Source organism: Neomonachus schauinslandi, chromosome 13, assembly GCF_002201575.2.
Source record: "Neomonachus schauinslandi chromosome 13, ASM220157v2, whole genome shotgun sequence".
NCBI classification, from domain to species: domain Eukaryota; kingdom Metazoa; phylum Chordata; class Mammalia; order Carnivora; family Phocidae; genus Neomonachus; species Neomonachus schauinslandi.
Genome location: NC_058415.1, coordinates 74,273,981 through 74,292,680, shown reverse-complemented (window position 1 = coordinate 74,292,680; position 18,700 = coordinate 74,273,981). Strand labels below are relative to the sequence as shown.

At 54.4% G+C, this 18,700-nt stretch overlaps 1 protein-coding gene across 1 annotated transcript in view; it reads right to left on the bottom strand.

Moving 5' to 3' along the window:
- The window catches only part of COL27A1 (collagen type XXVII alpha 1 chain), a 135,258-nt gene that overhangs the window by 39,479 nt on the left and 77,079 nt on the right, over window positions 1-18,700 (bottom strand). The window contains exons 23-28 of the mRNA XM_021691749.2: window positions 17,252-17,305; window positions 15,720-15,764; window positions 11,022-11,075; window positions 9,001-9,054; window positions 8,708-8,761; window positions 4,257-4,310 (exon numbers count right to left, since the gene is read on the bottom strand). Of these exons, the coding sequence (XP_021547424.1) occupies window positions 4,257-4,310; window positions 8,708-8,761; window positions 9,001-9,054; window positions 11,022-11,075; window positions 15,720-15,764; window positions 17,252-17,305 (315 nt within the window). The remainder of the gene's footprint in view (window positions 1-4,256; window positions 4,311-8,707; window positions 8,762-9,000; window positions 9,055-11,021; window positions 11,076-15,719; window positions 15,765-17,251; window positions 17,306-18,700) is intronic.

Genomic DNA, 18,700 nt, shown 5'->3' with positions numbered 1-18,700 from the left:
CGGGGACTCCCACAGAGACACAGATGAGATGGGGTCCTCTGGAAAAAGCCCCCTGTAGAGAACAGTGTGGTGTTTGTCCTGCAGGGGACCAGAGAGGTCATGTGGGGGAGACGAAGAGGGTCTTGTGCAGAAGGCTGGCCCACCCTGGCCTGGGAGTGTGGGGCCAGCCACAAAAGGGGACTGGGGAACGTACTTGCGGGTGGCAAGGAGTGGGATGAGGGAAGAGAAAAACAGCATGAAGAAATCATTTAAAAACTAAGCAAGGAAACTTTCAATTAATAATTGAGCCAGAAAAAGCAACAATTCCTTTTATCAGCTACCTGGGGCTCCCACAGCCTTAAATAGTGCCTCATGGATTGAATAAGCCCAGGACAGACGACCTTGCTGAGCCTCAGTTATCTTGTCTCTGAAATGGGGATGAGAACCTCTCCCTCAAGGCAGGAGGTATTGCACACAGGCATTTCAGCACCTGGCCTCTAATAAGTGCTCAGGGATAGCTGGCTCTGCCAGAGGAGGCATCAGGCTCCCCAGCTCCAGGGACACAGAGGAATGGCCTGGAAGATCTGGATTCAGTCCCTTCCTCAGAACAGGCAGCTTAGAGCAAGCTACAGAGAACCAGCTGAGAGTTTCCAAAGATCCAATACAACATATGATTAGAAGCTGCGGGTGCTAGTCCTTGTTCTGCTGCCGGATTGCTGTGTGGCCCCAGGCAAGCCCCTTCCCCTCTCTGGGCCCCTCTCTCTCAGATGGACACTGTCAGACCATGTGTTAGACTTTCCGCCCCTGATTCATGGACAGGTGCCTGGTGGAGATGGAGCCAGACTGAGGTGGGGACATCCCAGGTCTTAGGAGCTGGGACAGTGACTGAGCTGATGGGTAGACATCTGGGCCCTCCTGAGAAATGGCTTCTGGCCCCTGGCCTCTGTGTCCAGCTGAGCCATAAACCTCCCTGGAAAGGGATTGCTCTGGGACTGCAGTGGAGGCCCAGAAGTGTTGACGGTTTGGTGTGACTCACACGGCACCCTATTCATCCCCGGGAGAGAAAGTTTATGCGATCTGTACTAATAGTAGTAGCAACTGCCGCCGCAGCAATGATACCAAAAGCTATTATCCTCATTTTGCCATAAGGAAACAGCCTATGGTCACACAGCTAGGAAGGGGAGAAGCCAGAATTTAAACCCAACTCAGCCAGATGCCCATTTCTTTCCACTACGACCTGTCACTGCCTATCAGTGTGGGAGTGAGCTCCCCGTCATGAGGGTGTGCAAGTCAGGGCCCAGAGAAGCCCGCCATGAAGGCTCTGCCCTGGAGCAGGATGTTGGAGAAGACAATGTCTAAAGCCTCTAGTACCTGGGAGATTGCGATCCCTTGGGAGACCAGAGAGCTCAGGGGGAAGCCGGCACTGCTCAGGGGAAATTGGGCCACAGCCTTTGCTGTCTGGAGGGAGGAGTAGGCAACGGAGCCCCAGCCACCCTCGCTCCCTGGCTCCCCAGGGCAGGGACGGGAGCGGGGCAGCCGCACATGCTAACCCTTGCTCTGGGCCACTCTGCAGCTCGTCCTGTGTCCCGAGGGTCCCCCTGTCCTCTTCCTCCCTTCTCCAAGTGAACACAGGCCAGCCAGCCCTGCTGGAGGCAGGCCCGGGTTTCCATCAGAACCATATGTCTGTTCTCTAATAGCCAGTCCCCAGGAAGATGCTCGCGGTCAAAGCTGGGGCTACCTTTCAGCCAGGCTGGGACAGAAAATCTGGTCAACTGCAGCTCTTGTGACAAAGGGATGGATGATCAAAGGGAGGTGCTCACCATGTGCAAGGCACGTGCCAAGGGATTTAATCCCATGGCCAACCAGAGAAGTCAGTTCTGTGGCTCCCCCTTTTTACAGAGGAAAACTAGAGGCCCAGAGAGACGCAGTCAGTTGCTCAAGGTCAAAGAGGAAGAGCCACGATTCGAGGCCAGGTCTGCTGAGCTCTTAGCCCCATTCATGGGAGCAGAGTCCAGTGTCAGGCACGTGTATCTCAGAATCCCCGCGACTCCTTCAAAGTGGTTGGTGGAGGGAGAGAGTGGAGTCTCCCAGGTAACGGGGCTTTTAGACATTGTCTCCTCCAACACCCTGTCCCAGGCCAGAGCCTTCATGGCAGGCTTCTCTAGTCCCTGACTTGCACACCCCCTCAGATGGGGCGCTCACTCCCACACTGATAAGCAGTGAGTTGTGGTGGGGGTGGAAAAAAAAAATGGGCATCCAGCTGATGTGAGTTCAAATTCTGGGTCCTCACAACCTCCTCCTAATGTCATCCACTAAGTCTTAGAGAAGTTAAGAAACTGGCCTGAGGTCCCAGAACTGGTAACTGGGAAGGCTGAGATTTGTCTCTGTCGGACCCCAGAGCCCCCCCTCTTTCAACAGAGGCCTGTGGATCCAGACCCTATCGGCAGTTCTACAGGAGCCGAGGGCCTGAGGCCCCATCTTGTCCCCTCTTGCACATCGGCAGAGACGCAGGCAGGGCCCTGTACCTTACCCATGGCACATATGGGGAAACTGAGGCTCAGAGGGTGGCAAGGTCTTGCTAAGATCACTTGACAAGCCAGTTGTTACATGGGGGCCTGCCCAGAATTGAGCTCTTTTGCAGGCATGATGGGTGCCCCTCTAGGTAACCCCCCTGCGAAGTGGCCAGTGATGGACTATTAGGCCGGGGACCCAGGGCGCCGATCCCACAGGTTTTGCATTCCTGCCAAACCCAGCAGGGGGGAGGAGCTCATGTTCCCAACACTTCCCTCCCAGCCCTGGAGACTTTTGATGTGGTTGGGAGCCTGGGTTTCCTCAAGCAGGACATACATTCTTGGAGCCACCACTGGGAAGGGGTGCTAGAGACAGCTGGAGGAAGCTCGGTGAGTTGAGGACCTGAATCTCCAGCTAATCTGGCTTCCTGGGGCAGGAGGCCATGTGCACAGGGTCAAGGTGGAACTGGCTGCCAATGGGCCTGGGTCCACTTGCAGAGACCCAGGACATGGCAGTGGGAGGGGCCCTGCTGGGCCAGAGGTATGCCTCCTAATCCCCCCCCTCTCCCAGGCTGACTGCTAGCCATCTGGTTTAGGGAAAAATTTAAAACCACTTGAAATTCAGCCAAGAAGAGACTAATCACAGATTCCCCGTATGGAGCTTGGATATCAGGCCTGGGCTGTCGGCTCTCCCTGTGCCGTCGGGGTTCCCTTCTACAAGGCTGCCTATCCCAGCACCCATACATCAGCTGGGGGCAAAAAACCACTCATCAGCCCTCCCTGCACGACTGAAAATGAGATTACATTCACTGTGCAAGAGAGCCAGATTCCCTGGGTTCAAATCCCAGCTCTGCCACTTTCTAACTGTGCAACCTGAGACAACTGACTTAACCTCTCAGTGCCTTAGTTTCCTGGCGTGTAAAATGGAACGAAGCCTAGCACCTTCTTTATAGAGTAGTGTTGAAGACCGAATGAGTTAATATGCGTGATAGCACCTGACACATAGTAAGTACCAGTGATCACCTCTGGCGCCTGTGCTCAGGCCAGCCCTTGTTTAAAGTCCTCTACGGCTCCCCACTACCCTGGCAACTACAGGCCTATAGGCCATAGGCCTAACTGTGGTTTGTGGACTTGCCACCTGCTAATTCTTGGTCTCATCCCTCTCCCCTGCCCCTGTGGGGAGCCAGTGGAGACCCCTAAACATGCCACACCTTCTCTCACCTTAGGGCTTTCCCTTGCCTGGAACCTGGCCCAGCTCCAGTACCCTCCTCTCCCTGAAGCCCTGAAGCATGCTCTGATACCCTGTCCAGGCTCCCAAGCTGCTTGTGCTTCACCACCTATGTGCCTATGACCTGATACTATCTCTTTGACCTACTGGATTGAGCCATGAGGGCAGGCAGGGGTCATGCCTCTCCCACCCTCCCGTGGTATCTACAGAGCCTCCAACAGTGGCCGACACATAGTCTGTGCTAAATAAATGGTGGTGGAATGAATGAATGAACAAATGAATGGACAAAACGCTGGTACGACAGACCCTGTCTGTACCCATGGGATGGCAAAGCCTGGTGTTCAGAAATGGGCTGGAAAAGACGAGCTGGAAAGGGGGTGCCAGGCTGACAGCCAGGCCCGGCATGAGTCTGGAAACCCTGCCTGATGCCGTGAAAGTCACAGGTCTCAGGGTTGGGCAGGGGGCAAGGAGCAGGAGGTAGTCTCCCTGTCAGGTGGCCCCTGCCAGTGCCAGCCTCCCGGGGGCTGGGCCCCACTTACCTGGCGTCCCTTTGCTCCCCTCACGCCTGGTAGGCCTCGAGATCCTGGAGGACCCTGTGGGGATGAGAAAGAGTTTGGCGAAGCCCGCTTTCTGGTAGCAAGGGCAACAGGGAAGGCTAGGAGTGTGGGGGCAAAGCCTGGCTGCACATAGAAGGACTTGGCCCGGTGGGAAAAGCTGTCCCACAGGCTATAACCCTCAGCACAAGTCAGTTCAATGTGGTGGGCCTCCACCTCTCCCAGGAATCTGGTAGTGAGGAGAAGCCTCCCTGGATGGATGAGCCATTTCCTTCTGTATCTCAAAATCAACAACCAGAAGCTACCATGACACTCTTGACCAAAAGTCTCCTCAAATGTCCATTTCCCCTTTTCTCCTTCCATTAGCAAGGAGAATACGCCTGCCCATGTTCTGTCCCCTGCCCTGACCCTGAACATCACCTGACAGCCACCCAAGAGGCTCTGACCAGGCAGAAAGAGCCCTGGGGTACGAGGGGGAAGAAGCAGACCACAGCCCCAAGGTGAGGGAGGGGGAGGCAGGGGAGAAGGGAGCAGGGCCTGGCCCAGGAAAGCCACCCCGTTATCTTGGTTTGATGCAGGAATGACAAGAGGCAAGGGAGCGACAGGGAGGGAGGGAAGGATGACACAGGATTGCCTTTGTTCTTTGAACCGGCAGGGCACAGGCCTATGACCAGAACTGAGGAATCTGTTGGGAGAAACTATGAACAATCTAACAACAGAAGAGGACAGAAGGGAGAAGGGAGAAGAGAGGAGGCGGGCTGCCTCATGCCTGATCTCTCTTCTGGGTTCCGGCCCCAGCTATATCCACCAAACAACACCTTCACCCATGGCCGGCTGGCCAGGACCCCTCCAGAAGCCTCCCAGTTCAGCAGCAAGTCTCAGACTGGGCGTGCTCCTTTTACAAGGAAGAGGCGGCTTCATCCCCCTCCAAATACCAGGGAGAGGCCCAGTTCCATTTGGGGCCTCGGGAAAAACTTGTTCCATTTTCTCCCTCCCCACGGCCTTGAGGGGTGCAGACCTTCAGTCAGCTGCTGCCGAAGGGCTGACGTGTGGGGCTGGGTTCTAACCTGCCCCTTGTCAGCAGAGCAAGCAGGGCGTGGACCCACACTTGGCCCAATAAGAAGGCAGAGCTGACTCCCAGATGGCGGATGACAGGAAGATTGGGTGAGAATGAGCCATTTTATAGCAGGATCTCGGACTGCAGAAGGCACGCAATGTGTCACTGGGAAATTTCAGGAGCCAAGTCTTAACTTTGAGGCAGTAGAAGAGAGTACTCAAAAGAACAGACTGCTTCCTCAGAGAACCGGTTCAAATCCCGGCTCTGCTGCTTCCTAATTCTGTGACCTTGGCAAGTGATTTCAACTTGTGGGCCTCAGTTTCCTCATCTATGAAATGGGGTAAGAAGAATCCCTAGCTCCTGGAGTTGCTGGGAAGACAAAATGACACGGAAAGTCCTCAGTAAAGGGTAGCTCTCAGCTCTCTCAATGTGGGAGGGGGTCAGAGATGGGAGTCTGACTGGTCCTCAGTCCCCCAGGCCATGAGGATAACGATCTCAGCTCACCTCAATGGGGCTGTAGGAGAACGTGGATGTTCCCATGATTGCAAAAGTGGGAAACTGCTCATCAGACGTGAACAGTGTCATCAGAAATGTGACCTTAATGGTAGTAGTCTTAAAGGAATACTGGTAATTAACACAGCTACTAAATAGTAATTATTCCTACTGCCAGTCGTTAAACGCTTAGCATATGCAGAGCGTGTGCTAGGCATGCCATCGGACACTGATATCATTGATTTCTCACAGTAATCTCATAATGAAGGGAGTTCTGTGCTGGCTTGCAGATGGGGAAACAGAGGCGCAGAGAAGCTACGAATACTGCCAACAATCACCCAGCTGGTAAGTGGCCAGGACTTGACTCACACGTGTCTGATTCTGAAGTCAGATTTCTGGACCTTGGTGCTACACTGCATCCCCAGCAGCACCAGGGCGGCTGGCTGGCTTAGAAGGAGCCCCAAGAGGTCCGAGCGACCAGCCTCATACTGCAGCAGTGGCAGGTCAACGGCAACCCTGGGGGCTGAAGGCAGCACGTGACTGAGTTCACTCGGTCTGAGCCAACCTCCAGAGCAGTGGGACGTGCGGGGACCCAGAGCAGGGCGGAGGTCAGTGGAGCCCTGGAGGTAGGGGATTCAGAGGCAGCTAGGAGCTTCCTTCCATGTGCTGGCTTGGACAGCCCCACTGTTTTCCCGTCTTCCACTGGCCTTCCATTTTGTCCCAGCAACTCCATTCCAAGCTTTCCTCCTCCCAGTGGACAAATGGAGAGACTGAGGCCCTGAGAGGTTGAGGTTCAGGGGCCCAAGAGCTACAGTCTGATGATGGACCCTTGCCTGGGCACCTCCCACATGGATGGTCCCCAATCACTGCCTCTCCAGGAGCATCTGCTGGGCCCTGGAACTTGGGTCCCATGAACCCTGGGGAGGGGGATGGGACAGCAGCCTTCAGGCTGGGTGGGCTAGGAAACCTCAGATCACAGGTTGGGCTCCTCAGCCCACCAACCAGCCCCTCCAGCCCCGGGCCAGAAATGGCTTCTCCTCCTCCTCATTAACAGGGGAAAATACACCATTAGGAGCCCGGAGTGCTGGCTCTCATCTCACCTCTGTACTTTGAGTTTTCTACCTCATCGAAAGGGTTAGAGGAGACAGACAGAACCACCTGCTGCTCAGCACCTCTCTCTTGGGATGATGGTTACTTGTGTCCAGGCTTCTCATCCCTGGCTAGTCCCTCCATATCTCTCCTCAGCGCCTAGCACTGCCTGGCACGTAGTAGGTGCTCGGAAAAATTCTGTTAATGAGTGAGAGGACGTTTATACTTGGCACTCCCACTAGACAGGATCTTAAAAGCAGATGTATTTTTTTTTTTTTAAGATTTTATTTGAGACGGACAGAGAGAGAGACCATGAGCAGGGGGAGAGGGGCAGAGAGAGAGGAAGAGCCAAGAGTGGGAAGCAGACTCCCCACTGAGCAGGGTGCCCGACGTGGGGCTCAATCCCAGGACCCTGAGATCACGACCTGAGCCGAAGGCAGATGCTTAACCGACTGAGCCACCCAAGCGCCCCAGCAGGTGTGATTCTTATCATTCCTGCACCTTCAGGGCTGAGCATAGGCCCAGTACACAGCCGGTGCACAGAAAAGTTTGGGAACTGGGCTAGCTTTGCTTCCCTCATTGGCACAGAGAAGTGGTATGTGCATGCTTCCCTTGGATTCAGACCCTCCAAGGCTCCCATTTCCTCCCTCATCAGACTCCAGGGAGTCTCTCAGTCTGGCCTTTGGAGGGACCTGGGCAGCCCAAACTCATCGTTCCCTAGTCCTGCCCTGGGATCCTGCCCTCGGCTAGTCCCTTCCTCCATACCCTCTCCACCTGCCTGAAGCCCACTTCTCCCCCTCCCCAGAGGGGGCTCCCAGCCCTGAGCCCAAGCCTTGGCTCCCAGTGAGAGCCCCTCCTGGGCTCCATCCTCCATCAGCAGAGATAGAGGGAGCAGAAGCTGCGAGGGCTCAGGATGAGAGCCACCCCTCCCTGCCCCCAATATCACCCTTGGGAAAGTAGACGGGGTCCGCCCACCCCAGCTACCCTGCCTCTCCCACCCCTCCCTGCCCTTGGGACCCTCAGGAATCTCCCTGGTTTCTCAGATATCACAAGAAGTCCAGGACCTCTGTGTCCTCACCCCTGTGCTCAGCCCCCGTGTCCCCAGCATTTCCCATTGTCTCCCCTACACTTCCTCCAGAGCAGGTGTCATTTATGTATTGGGTTGTCTCTCCCCCAAATGCCAGAATAGAAGCTCCTAAAGGGCAGTGGGAGTTTTCTGCCCTGCTGATGGCTGCACCCCCGGCTCCTGGAGCGGCTCCAGGGACACACGACAGGGTATGTCCCGAGTGAATGAACAAAGCAATGATTGCGCCTTGACCAAGATGCTCCTGTGCCAGGAACATCACCGTGCAATGAACATGAGCTGCCTGGGTTCATCTGACCCACGGGATTACGCTATCACGACCACGATTATGTTCTCTGTGTTTCAGATGAGCAAAACTTAGGTTCTGAGAAGTTCAATGATCTTTCCTGGCAATAAAGAGCTGGGATTCGGGTGCCTGGGTGGCTCAGTTGGTTAAGCGACTGCCTTTGGCTCAGGTCATGATCCTGGAGTCCCGGGATCGAGTCCCACATCGGGCTCCCTGCTCAGCAGGGAGTCTGCTTCTCCCTCTCCCGCTCCCCCCTCTTGTGCTCTCTCTCTCACTCTCTCTCTCAAATAAATAAATAAAATCTTTAAAAAAAATAAAAAAAATAAAAAAAAAAAGAGCTGGGATTCAAGCCCATGTTTGTCTGACTCTGAGACCTGGACTCCTCACTATTACTGGACACTGGGTTTGAGCTCAAGGGCTTGGCTTACCGGGGGTCCATGTTCTCCGGGGGTCCCCACAGCACCGGGAGTTCCAGGATGACCCTACCAAGAAAGAGATGAGAGAAGGAATCAGCTGAAGCAGGTGGCTCTTCCTCCTTCCGCCTCGGCTGGCTCGGCCCCGGCCCCAGTTTAGTGCTACAGGGCAGCCGCCAGGCCTCTTGGAGGGAGAAGGAGCCCGTCTTCCTGAATGCCTAGGGTATACGGCAGCAGGCAGAGGAGAGCAGAGCTGTCACCACCCCTGTGACAGGAGGGAGGGCAAGTGGCACACACTTGCTCCTTACCATTGATCCCTTGGGTCCGGGTGCGCCTGGGGGTCCCATCATGCCCCGGTCACCCTGTGATAGAGACAGCAAGGCAGGGAGGTCATGGCTGTGGGGTGGCTCTGTTGGGGGGTGGGTACAGAGGCCTTCCACAGGCCAAAGAGGGAGGGGTAGGGACTTGTCCAAAGTCTACAGTCACATCACCTGGGGTGGTCAGGGGAAGGGGTGCTGGGATTTCACTCCACAGAAGCCAGGAACCCAGTAAGCCCTGGGAGGCCTCAGCATCCACCGTGGCATGCCCCGCAGTGGGCTGCCCTCAGGCAAGGATGGTCCTGATCAGGGATGCACTAATGACATTGTCCCCTTTGATGGTGGCCCACGTCACGTGGTCCTCATTGGGCCTGGCATCCCCTGGGCTGGGTTTGCGGAGGTGGAGATGGCAAAAGAAGGCACTCTCGCTCTCCCCACCCACTGCCCAAACAGAGATGAGATGCTGGAGCATCTGAGACGCAACTCTTTTCCTCTTGATCAATCCAGATCAACCAGGGCAGAGATGCTGGGCGTAGGAGACAGAGACAGCTGGAGGAAGGGGCTCTGGGTTTGAATCCTGCCTCTGTTTTTGTGAGGCCCTGTGTTTTGTATCCACAGACACAAATCACCAACACAGATGCAAACGAGTAAGTGCAGTGAGGGCGCAGGTCTCGGTGCCAAGGCCCTTCAGCAGGGAATCTGACCCACTGGGGAAGTGGGTGGGGAAAGCCTGCTTGACCCGAGAGAGCTGAAGGATAACTCATCTAGGCACAGAGGGAAGAGGGGTGGGAGGAGGAGGGGTACACCTGGCCAGGGCGGTGGGGGGAGGACATGGAACATTTGAGCAATAAAGAAGGCCAGAGTTGGTTTGATATTGCACTGTAGTTATGCAAGATGTGACCATCGGCAGCCACAGGGTCAAGGGTACATGGGACCTTTCTGTACTATTTTTTGCAGCATCTTGTGACTGTATAATTACTTCCAATAAAAAGTTAAAAAGAGAAGAGGAAGAAGAGAAAATAGGGAAGGTGGAAGAGGAGGAGAAGGAAGGGTTTGGGATGTGGAGTGATGAGAGGTAAGGCACAGGAAGAGCCTGGAAAGGAAGGTGGGGCTGGATTAGCGCAGAGGCTTCCTCTCTCTGGCCCTCAGTTTCCCTGTCTATCCAGTGGGCATAATATTGGCTCCCCAGAAGGCCAGCTTGCCGATCAGATAAGCCCCTAAAAGGAAAGCAGGTCCCCTCCAGGGCCCATGGTGGGAAACTGGAAGCCACGGGGGGCCTGTGGTCCGGGAGCTAACATCGGGCAGGGCAGTATAGCAGGGTGAAATGTGGCCTCAGGCACTGAACCTGATTCACATCCCACCTCTGCCACTTCCTACCTGGGTGACCTGAATTAACTCACCTCTCCAATGTGAGGTCTGTAAAAGAGCTGCTGGGGGATTCCCAAGACAGCCTAAGGAACTGTGCCCGTTTAAAAACGATGGCTCTTTAGCTCCCTTCTGTTGCCCACCCCTGTGAGGTTCCAGTGCACAGACAGGAGGGCCCTCGCCACGTGCGTGAGCTGGTTGTCACACAGGAGTCTGAATGCACGTGGTGGGGGCGCCTGGGTGGCTCAGTTGGTTAAGCGACTGCCTTCGGCTCAGGTCGTGATCCTGGAGTCCCGGGATCGAGTCCCGCATCGGGCTCCCTGCTCGGCGGGGAGCCTGCTTCTCTCTCTGACCCTCCCCCCTCTCATGTACTCTCTCTCATTCTCGCTCTCTCAAATAAATAAATAAAATCTTTAAAAAAAAAAAAAATTCTGTGAATGCACGTGGTGGTGCTGACGGGAGGGCAGGGTGGAACCCCAGGGGACGATGGGAAAGGGGACCATGGCACTGTGAGGGTCTGGAATGCTAGGGAAGCAAGAAGCCAGGAGAAAGAAGGCTGAAATCTCCAGGGCAACTGGCCCCTTCATCTTCTTAAAATCTCCACCAGAAGTTCTATTTGCTGATATATCCTCCCCAACCTAACTTACCTTTTCTCCCATGATCCCTGGCTCCCCGACCAGACCAATGAATCCCAGAAGTCCCTAGAAGAAACATGCACAAAAAGCAAGAGAAAAAAAGAAGCCGCGTGAATTCGGGGATGTGCTGAGTTTCAAAGGCAAGGCGCCTACATCTCCCCATCCCTGGAGCCCCTGGCCTGAGCCTCCTGCCCCGTGCCTCGTAAGCCGGCAGGCCTGGGGTGCCACGGAGGAGGGCCGCCTCTCTCCAGGCACTGTCCTGACTTCCCTCACTCCACCAGATGGTTCTGATCTCGGAGCCAAGCGGTGGGGCCGCTGCCAGCATCCCTGGGAGCGCCACACATTCTTCCCGCGCCAGAAGCAGGCTGGGAGGCGGCCACGTTTGGGGGGGCAGGCTATGTGTGTGTGTTTTGGGGGGGAGCAGGGATGGCCCTTAAGCTGTGCTGGGAAGAGCCCTGCCTGTTAGAACTCTGTCCCCATCTCTCAGGGCTCTGGGGCTGCTTCAAAGAGAGAAACAAACGGGCTCGCCAGGATGGAAACAGTGTAACAGCCTCCGCCAAAAAGACTTGATTCAAACGTGGAAAGTGGAGGCCTTTATACTGTCTTGTGAAAGGCTTCCTCTCCTTTCTGAAGGGCGCGCGCACACACACACACTGCGGCTCCTGCTACTCTTTTTAACTCCACTGGGTGATAACTTCCCTCTGTGTTCCAGGGCTTTTCCAGGCGGCTGCCGGCCTCGCTGGGCCCGACGAGGCACGCACGCACGCACGCACGCACCCGTGCTGCGAGGCCGACCGATCTGGATGAGCCCCTCCGTCCAGGCCCCACGCTCTTGCGGGCTAAGGAAGATCGGAGCAGACGGGGGTCTTGTGCAGTTCAGAGGTGCAACAATGGCTTTGGGAGAACTCAAGGTTGCAGCCAAGAGTTTCCGGGAGAATCGGGAAAGACTGAGAGAGGAGTGGGTTGGTCCCATGCGATCTGCTCCTTGTCCCTCAGCTGGGTCCAGAAAGGAATGAGACCTCGAAGCTGAGGGGACACAGGTCAGAGGTTGCAAGCCATACGCTCAGGCAGTGAGGCTGGCCGACCTGTCCATCAACTAGAGTAGAAACATGGTGCCCATTTCCAAAGGCTTAGCTCTGTGGGTCTCAGAGACCATTTTAAAGTGGCAGCTCAGGCCACGACCGTGTGTGTCTTGCTCCTGTGGCTCCAAGGCCCATGCACCTGTCCCTCCACCCCGGGGCCTCCCCAGCGTGTGGCCGTGAGCAGGGCACAGATCCCCCAGCACACCCACACCCTCACCACACCGCAGAGGTCCTGGTTTCCTGGGCTCAGAGACCCTTCAGGGTTGAAGTATGAGGTGAGAGGAGTGAGGTACAAGGTATGAGGTCACGGCCAGTAAGTCACAGACAATAACCAAGTATTTGACTTTTGCAACAACCTACTTTAAAAAACAATTAGAGCATTTTCAACGTGACAGCAACATTAATAACAAAAGCTGGCACTTACTGAGTGCCAAGCCCCGCACCTGACACTTTTTCTGGCATCATCATTCAGTCTTTAGGTTTGTAGACCCTGGGCAAGTCACAGAGCCTCTCCGAGCCTCATCATCTGCAAAGGGCGGCGCTTTCGAGAAAGGTCTCTCCCTATCTCCCCGGGGTTGTTCTGAGCCTTGAAGATAATGCATGGCTCATGTAGGCACTCAATAAATGTTAGCTGCCTCCCGTCCCATTCTAATTTATTTTAAAAGGGCATAGGGTTAAGACAGAGGCCTGAGCGCCCCACAAGGGAGCACTCAGACATTTAGAGGATGCAAAGCAACGGGAATAAAAACGGCTCTGTTAAAAGGCCCCTGGCCGACTGGCCCAGAGAAACAGAAATTTCATAGCTACTTTAAATTTATGAGTTGTTGGGTCCTGGAAGGCAGGCGGGTCATAAACCTCAAACAAGAAGCCAAACAGGATCCTAATGAATAAGGGCCATACAGCAAGTGCCCCATTTCCCCACCCCGGCTCCCAGGACACCCGTGGGGCGCTGTCCCAGAAGATCTTGGAAGGCCCGTCCTGCGGATGGAGATGAGGCTGGCCGGGAAGCCAGCCCCGGAGGCCCAGGGCTTCCACCTGGCTGGGGGGATGGGGGGAGAAGCAGCTCTGACTGCTGCGGACACAGCTGGCTTCTCTGAAGCCAGCACGAGGACACGGGGGAGGAGGCAGCTCTGTCACCTACAATGGGTCCTGCACAGGCAGGGTCTGATTTTGGGAAGAGGGCTGCCCTGGTCCTCACGCTGTCTACAGATAAAGGGCTGTTGTCTGCTTATGCCTGCTCTTCTCCTTCCTTCCTTCTCTTCCCTCGTATGCCATTCCGCGAGGCACTGGGAGTGCAACTGGGAACAAGACAGCTGTGGGTCCTCCGTGAGAACAGGCATCTCGGGGTAAATGTTTGCATGCCCGGCCTCTCCCTGGCTAGAGGGAGCTTCTTCCAGGCAAGGCCCGAGCCTGTGATCATCTCTGTGTCCCCAGCACCTAGGACAGGGCCTGCTGGCAAGCCCCCTGTGCTCTCATTAGCTGTTACAAAATGGCAAGGGCTCAGGAGGTCAAAGGATTTTCCAGTCCCTCCAAGGCAGATCTTGGGAGTCCAGCAGCGCCGAGTGTTCAACCTTGGCTCTGACACTTGTGTTGCTGTTCAGGAGATCTTGTCAAGTGACCTAACTTCCCAGAGCCTTCTTTTCCTCATTCGTGAAATGGGGACACTAACTACCACCCTGGGGTTGCTGAGGGAAGGGCAGGCAGGCACCAGAGCCTGGTACTTAATGGGGGTCCAATCAGTGGAGTTGATACTGTCATCCTAGGGAGGACCTTATAACCTTTCCTGGAGACCCTCTGATTCTGCCGTGAACAAGAGACGCCTGCCCCTTCCCACATGGGGAGGGAGCCAAGGGCATAGCTGGTGTGGCATCCCTGTGTGCCTGTTGGCAGCCACGGGGCTCAGGCTCTGCCTCACTGTTCAGACAGGCCTTTCTTTCCAGCTGTGGTCCCAGCTAGCCAGGCAGCTGGCTGGGGGGCTCTGCCGACCGGGCGGGCCTGGGGCGGCCCTGGGCCAGCTGTCCACTCCTCCTGGCCCCAGCTTTGCCACTCCCTTACTCAGTCATCCTTGTTAATCAGATTGCCAATGTGGGCAAGGATCCAGGGGTCCTAAACTGGGGCTTCTGGAAAACCCCATGGATAGAACTCAGGGGCTCCCTGAACTTGAGGAGGAAAAAAAAAATCACTTTTATTTTCACTGACCTCTAATTGAAATTTAGCATTTCCCTCAAATCTGAGTGTAGGCGACAAACCCACAGTACCTGTTACTGTCCTAGTTACATGTCACTTTACAGTCATTGTCAAGGATATTTCAAAATGTGTCACTAAGGCTTGTCACTGCTTCAAAAGTGAGGTTGTTATTAGAACTGCTGCTGGATCTCATTATTTAATGCATTAATAAAGAAGCCTATCTATGAGTAGATCACATTCAACATACTTTCATAATTGTATTTCAATTGAATTGCTTTCCTCTCTAATCCTTCATTGTGCATTTTATGCATTTAAAACTCTATTCTGAGAAGGGGTCTGTGGGCTTCGCCAGCCTGCCAAAGGGTCCAAGGTACAGAAAAGGTTAGGACCCTGGGACAGAGCGCTTTGCAAGGACCCTTCGTGTCCCGACATTTTAGGATTCTGAGGATCTATTTCCCGAGGGCCCTTACCACCAGCATAACTATGAAGTTAAATTTGCTGATCGCATGGCCTTTTTTTCCAATCAGGAAATATATCCAGGCCGTGACAGCGCTTCCAAACTCCTGGGCTTCCCACAGAATGCGCTCGAATGACACTGGAAAGGTTTCAAAAATCCAGTCCACCCCCTGCTTTAATTCCTTTCTTCCCCCCAACAGATGTTGCAGGCCTGGTGAGGAAGCCCGTCGTGCACGACTCTCACGCCATTGATGGTGTTTCTCAGCTGAGCAGATTCTTCTGGGTCTCCAGGATGAGGCAGCCCCTTGCAGGGTTCAGGGGACTTCATTAAGGGAGGGGAGGAGATTGCTACCTTTCAACCTGACCTCCAAGCCCAGAGGTTAAGGTTTCAGGTGGTGCCAGGCTGTCTGCACCCCCCAGCACTCACAGCTGTTTCTTGGTAGCACTGAGGGCCCTGGGCCTCAATAATGAAGGTCATGATTCTCAAACCTCCTTTTTAACGATGACTTGCAACCTCCTCTCCTGTTCAGACCTTGGCCTGACTTCCCAACTAGCCGGAGCCACTGGTTTGAATTTTGCTTTCCTTATAAGTTAGGGTGGCCCAGACCAAGAGCCCCTGGCAGGTGGCTATGTTTCTCTGGTCTTCAGCTTCCCAATCTGTAGATGGAGCACAGTTGGTGATTCTTGAAGGATCTTCCAGTTGTAATGTTCTGGGAGAAAAGTCATGTCACCCCTTTGGGCAAATGCTCCAAAAACAACCACAGAGCCAGGCCATGGGACTGTGATTCATAGCTTTCTCATTCAGTGACTTCACCTCCCTGAGAGTCAGTGACCATCTCAATGAAAGGGGGAGACGAGCTAACTGACCCTAGGAGCTAGCGTGGGAATGAAAGGGAGATGTGCGTGGAGACTTTTACCAAAGGGCTTGGCACAGAGTAAGTGCTCAATAAAGAGTCATTGTGTTCAGAGACTAGTATTGACTTACCTGCTCACCCACGGGCCCTGGCCGTCCAGGGTCGCCTGGCTCTCCCTGCAAAGAAAGGAGGAGGATCCTTGGGATGGGTGATGGTAGTTGGGGCCCCCCCCAGGGAATACCCTCAGGTGACTGGCCTTAGTCCCCACCAGTAGGGAAGGACAGGAACCTCAACTCCAGAGTCTGGCCTTGTAGACCCCAAACAAATGGCAGAAATGATGGAACACTTGGACAGAACTTCTGGCCCCAGACATGGCCCTAGCCACGCATTCCCTCTGAGTGACCCTTGGCAGACGACTTGGTACCTTCCGGTCTGTATCTCATTTGGGCTGTTCATCAACCCATCGCATTTTGTGGAGGTGGTAACTAAAGCTCAGAGGGGCAAGGTGGTCTGCTCAAGGCTACATGGCAAGCTAGAGGCAGGGCTAGAATTGGAACTTTGGTCTGACTGATTGAAATCCTCATTCGTACTGGATCAGGCTGCCCCACCACAGGAAGATCAGGGAGCCAAGGAGTCAGGGCACTTAGATCCTAGACCCTAACCCACCAGACCTCTGCCACCGGCTCACAACATGACTGGTGAGCCTTGTCTCTGCTCTGGGCTCAGGCTCCCCAGCTATAAATAAGGGAAATCAGACTCATTTGTCTCATAGGCTATTTCCAGCCCTCACGCTTGGTGGCCTCTTGTATAGCCTTGTCTGCCAGCTTTATCCCATGCCAGGGTAGCTCCTGTTCCTTAGGCAGCCACAGCTGCCCTGGTCTCCCCACAGCGTGAGCTGGAGAGAGGCGAGCAGCCCCGTGGGATAAATCCACCCAGACTATGTCACTGCTCTCCCACAGAAACCCAGCTGGGATCTGAGGGAGTAAGACCTAGACCTCAGGGAGCAGGACAAGGGCTAAACTAGTCAAACTAGCCAGGAGCTTGGCTCACAAATGGACGCGGCTCACCACAATCAGGGTCCCGAGCCTCATCCTTCCCTCCAGCACCTCCCCCAGACCTCATGCTCAGGAGAACCAGAGGGGCCAGACAGACACATGGGCCATGTCTGCTGAGTGGAGGGGGACGTGGATGTACTGGGCTACCCTGGCTCTGCCCTCACCCTAGTGTGTCTGCCCAGCTGTAAACGTGGCCCAACACACTCTGTCCAGGATGGCTTGGAAAATTCAACCCGCAAGAGGAGTCCTTGGAAAGCCACTAAGCGAGGCTGCCCATGTGCTGAGGACCATCACTCTCCTACCCAGGCCAGTTCTCTTTTGATAAGTTAAAAAACAAAAACAAACAAAAACCACTGTTACCAAATGTAATACATATTGACTGCACATCATGGGGCAAAGCTAGAGGCCCACAAAAGAAAACGGAAATGTCCTCTCTGTTACCAATATGTTGTGATAAATGGGGACTATTGATCCCCCTTTCCACAACTGCCTCTGGGATTGGGATTCTTCCTGGGGCCCTCATTTGCTGGCTCCCCATTTCTTCTCTTTCCCAGATGTTCCAAACACCCTCCCCACCCCCAAGCCCAGTCACTTCCAGGTCCCCTCACCTTCATGCCATCCGGGCCGGGCCGGCCAGGAAACCCCTTCTTGCCAGGTTGGCCCTGCAACAGAGAGAGGTGAGTGAGGGGAGCTAGGAAGGGGATAGGGGGGCAGCGTTGCTGAGGTCCCAGCCCTGGCCCAGAGGAGGGCTGCAATGCCCCAGCGGGGAAAGGATGCAGAGCCTGGAGGGCCCCAGGTTGCCAGCTGGTCTGGAGATGCAGGGGTGGGGGGTAGGGGGGTCTGCAGCTGTGTGACCTCAGGGAAGTCTCCCCCTCCTGTTTGTAAATGGAGATGTTGAAACCTGCTTTCAAGGAATGAGGAAGCGGAAGGAACTGGACAGAAGATACAGGGCCCGGCGGAATGGAAAGTTTATGCCTGTGGTTTTCAAAAGGTGGCCTGGGGACCCCTGTGATCCCTGGGGCCCTCGCAGGGGATGCATGACATCACGACTAGGTTCCCAATAACGCCAAGACGTTTGCCTCTGTCTCTCTCATTCTCATGAGTGTATGCAGAGTTTTCCAGAGGCTACATGACATGTGGTATCGTCAACAGATTGAATGCAGAAGCAGATGGGAGAATCCAGCTGACTTCTATTAAACCAGACATTAGAGGGGCGCCTGGGTGGCTCAGTTGGTTAAGCGACTGCCTTCGGCTCAGGTCATGATCCGGAGTCCCGGGATCGAGTCCCGCATCGGGCTCCCTGCTCGGCAGGGAGTCTGCTTCTCCCTCTGCCCCTCCCCCCTCTCATGTGCTCTCTCTCTCTCATTCTCTCTCTGTCAAATAATAAATAAAATCTTTAAAAAAAAAAAAAAAACAACAACAAAAAACCAGACATTAGAGATTTGCAAAAACGGTAAAACAATGCCACTCTTTTCATTAGATTATTTTGCTTTGGAAACTATAGCCAGTTGGTTGTTTTGTGTTGTTTTGTTGTAAAACTATTATTTTTGTGAACATGAAATGGGCTTATTATTATTTCAAATGAATTAATAAATACATTTAAAAGTTTTCAGTTTTAATTACTAATATCCATAGAGGGAACCCATACAAAGAAAAGCATTTTGGGTCCACAATCATTTTTTTTTTTTAAAGAGATTAAACAGGCCCCAAGACCAAAATATTCGTGCACTGCTGGTTTATGCCCTCCCTGGCATGGGCCTTGTGGAAGGCCACTTGGAGCAGAGCAGTGGGGAGGACACAAGGTGAGGTTCCGGGCTGTGGAACACTGGGCTAAACCCCTTGCTCTCTGAGCCTAACGGCCGTGGGTGAAACTAAGACCAGCAATGGAACTCTCATGGAAAGTCAAATGCATGGAAGCGGATGCAAACCCCAGCATATGGCACCTGGGCAAGCACAACTGGTCGGTTTCCCGACTCTTGTCTCTGTCCTCTGCGTCTGTTCTAGTCCCTTCTCTGACTGGCCCAAGCCTCCCGCTGATGACTTCTCGGCAGAGCGCC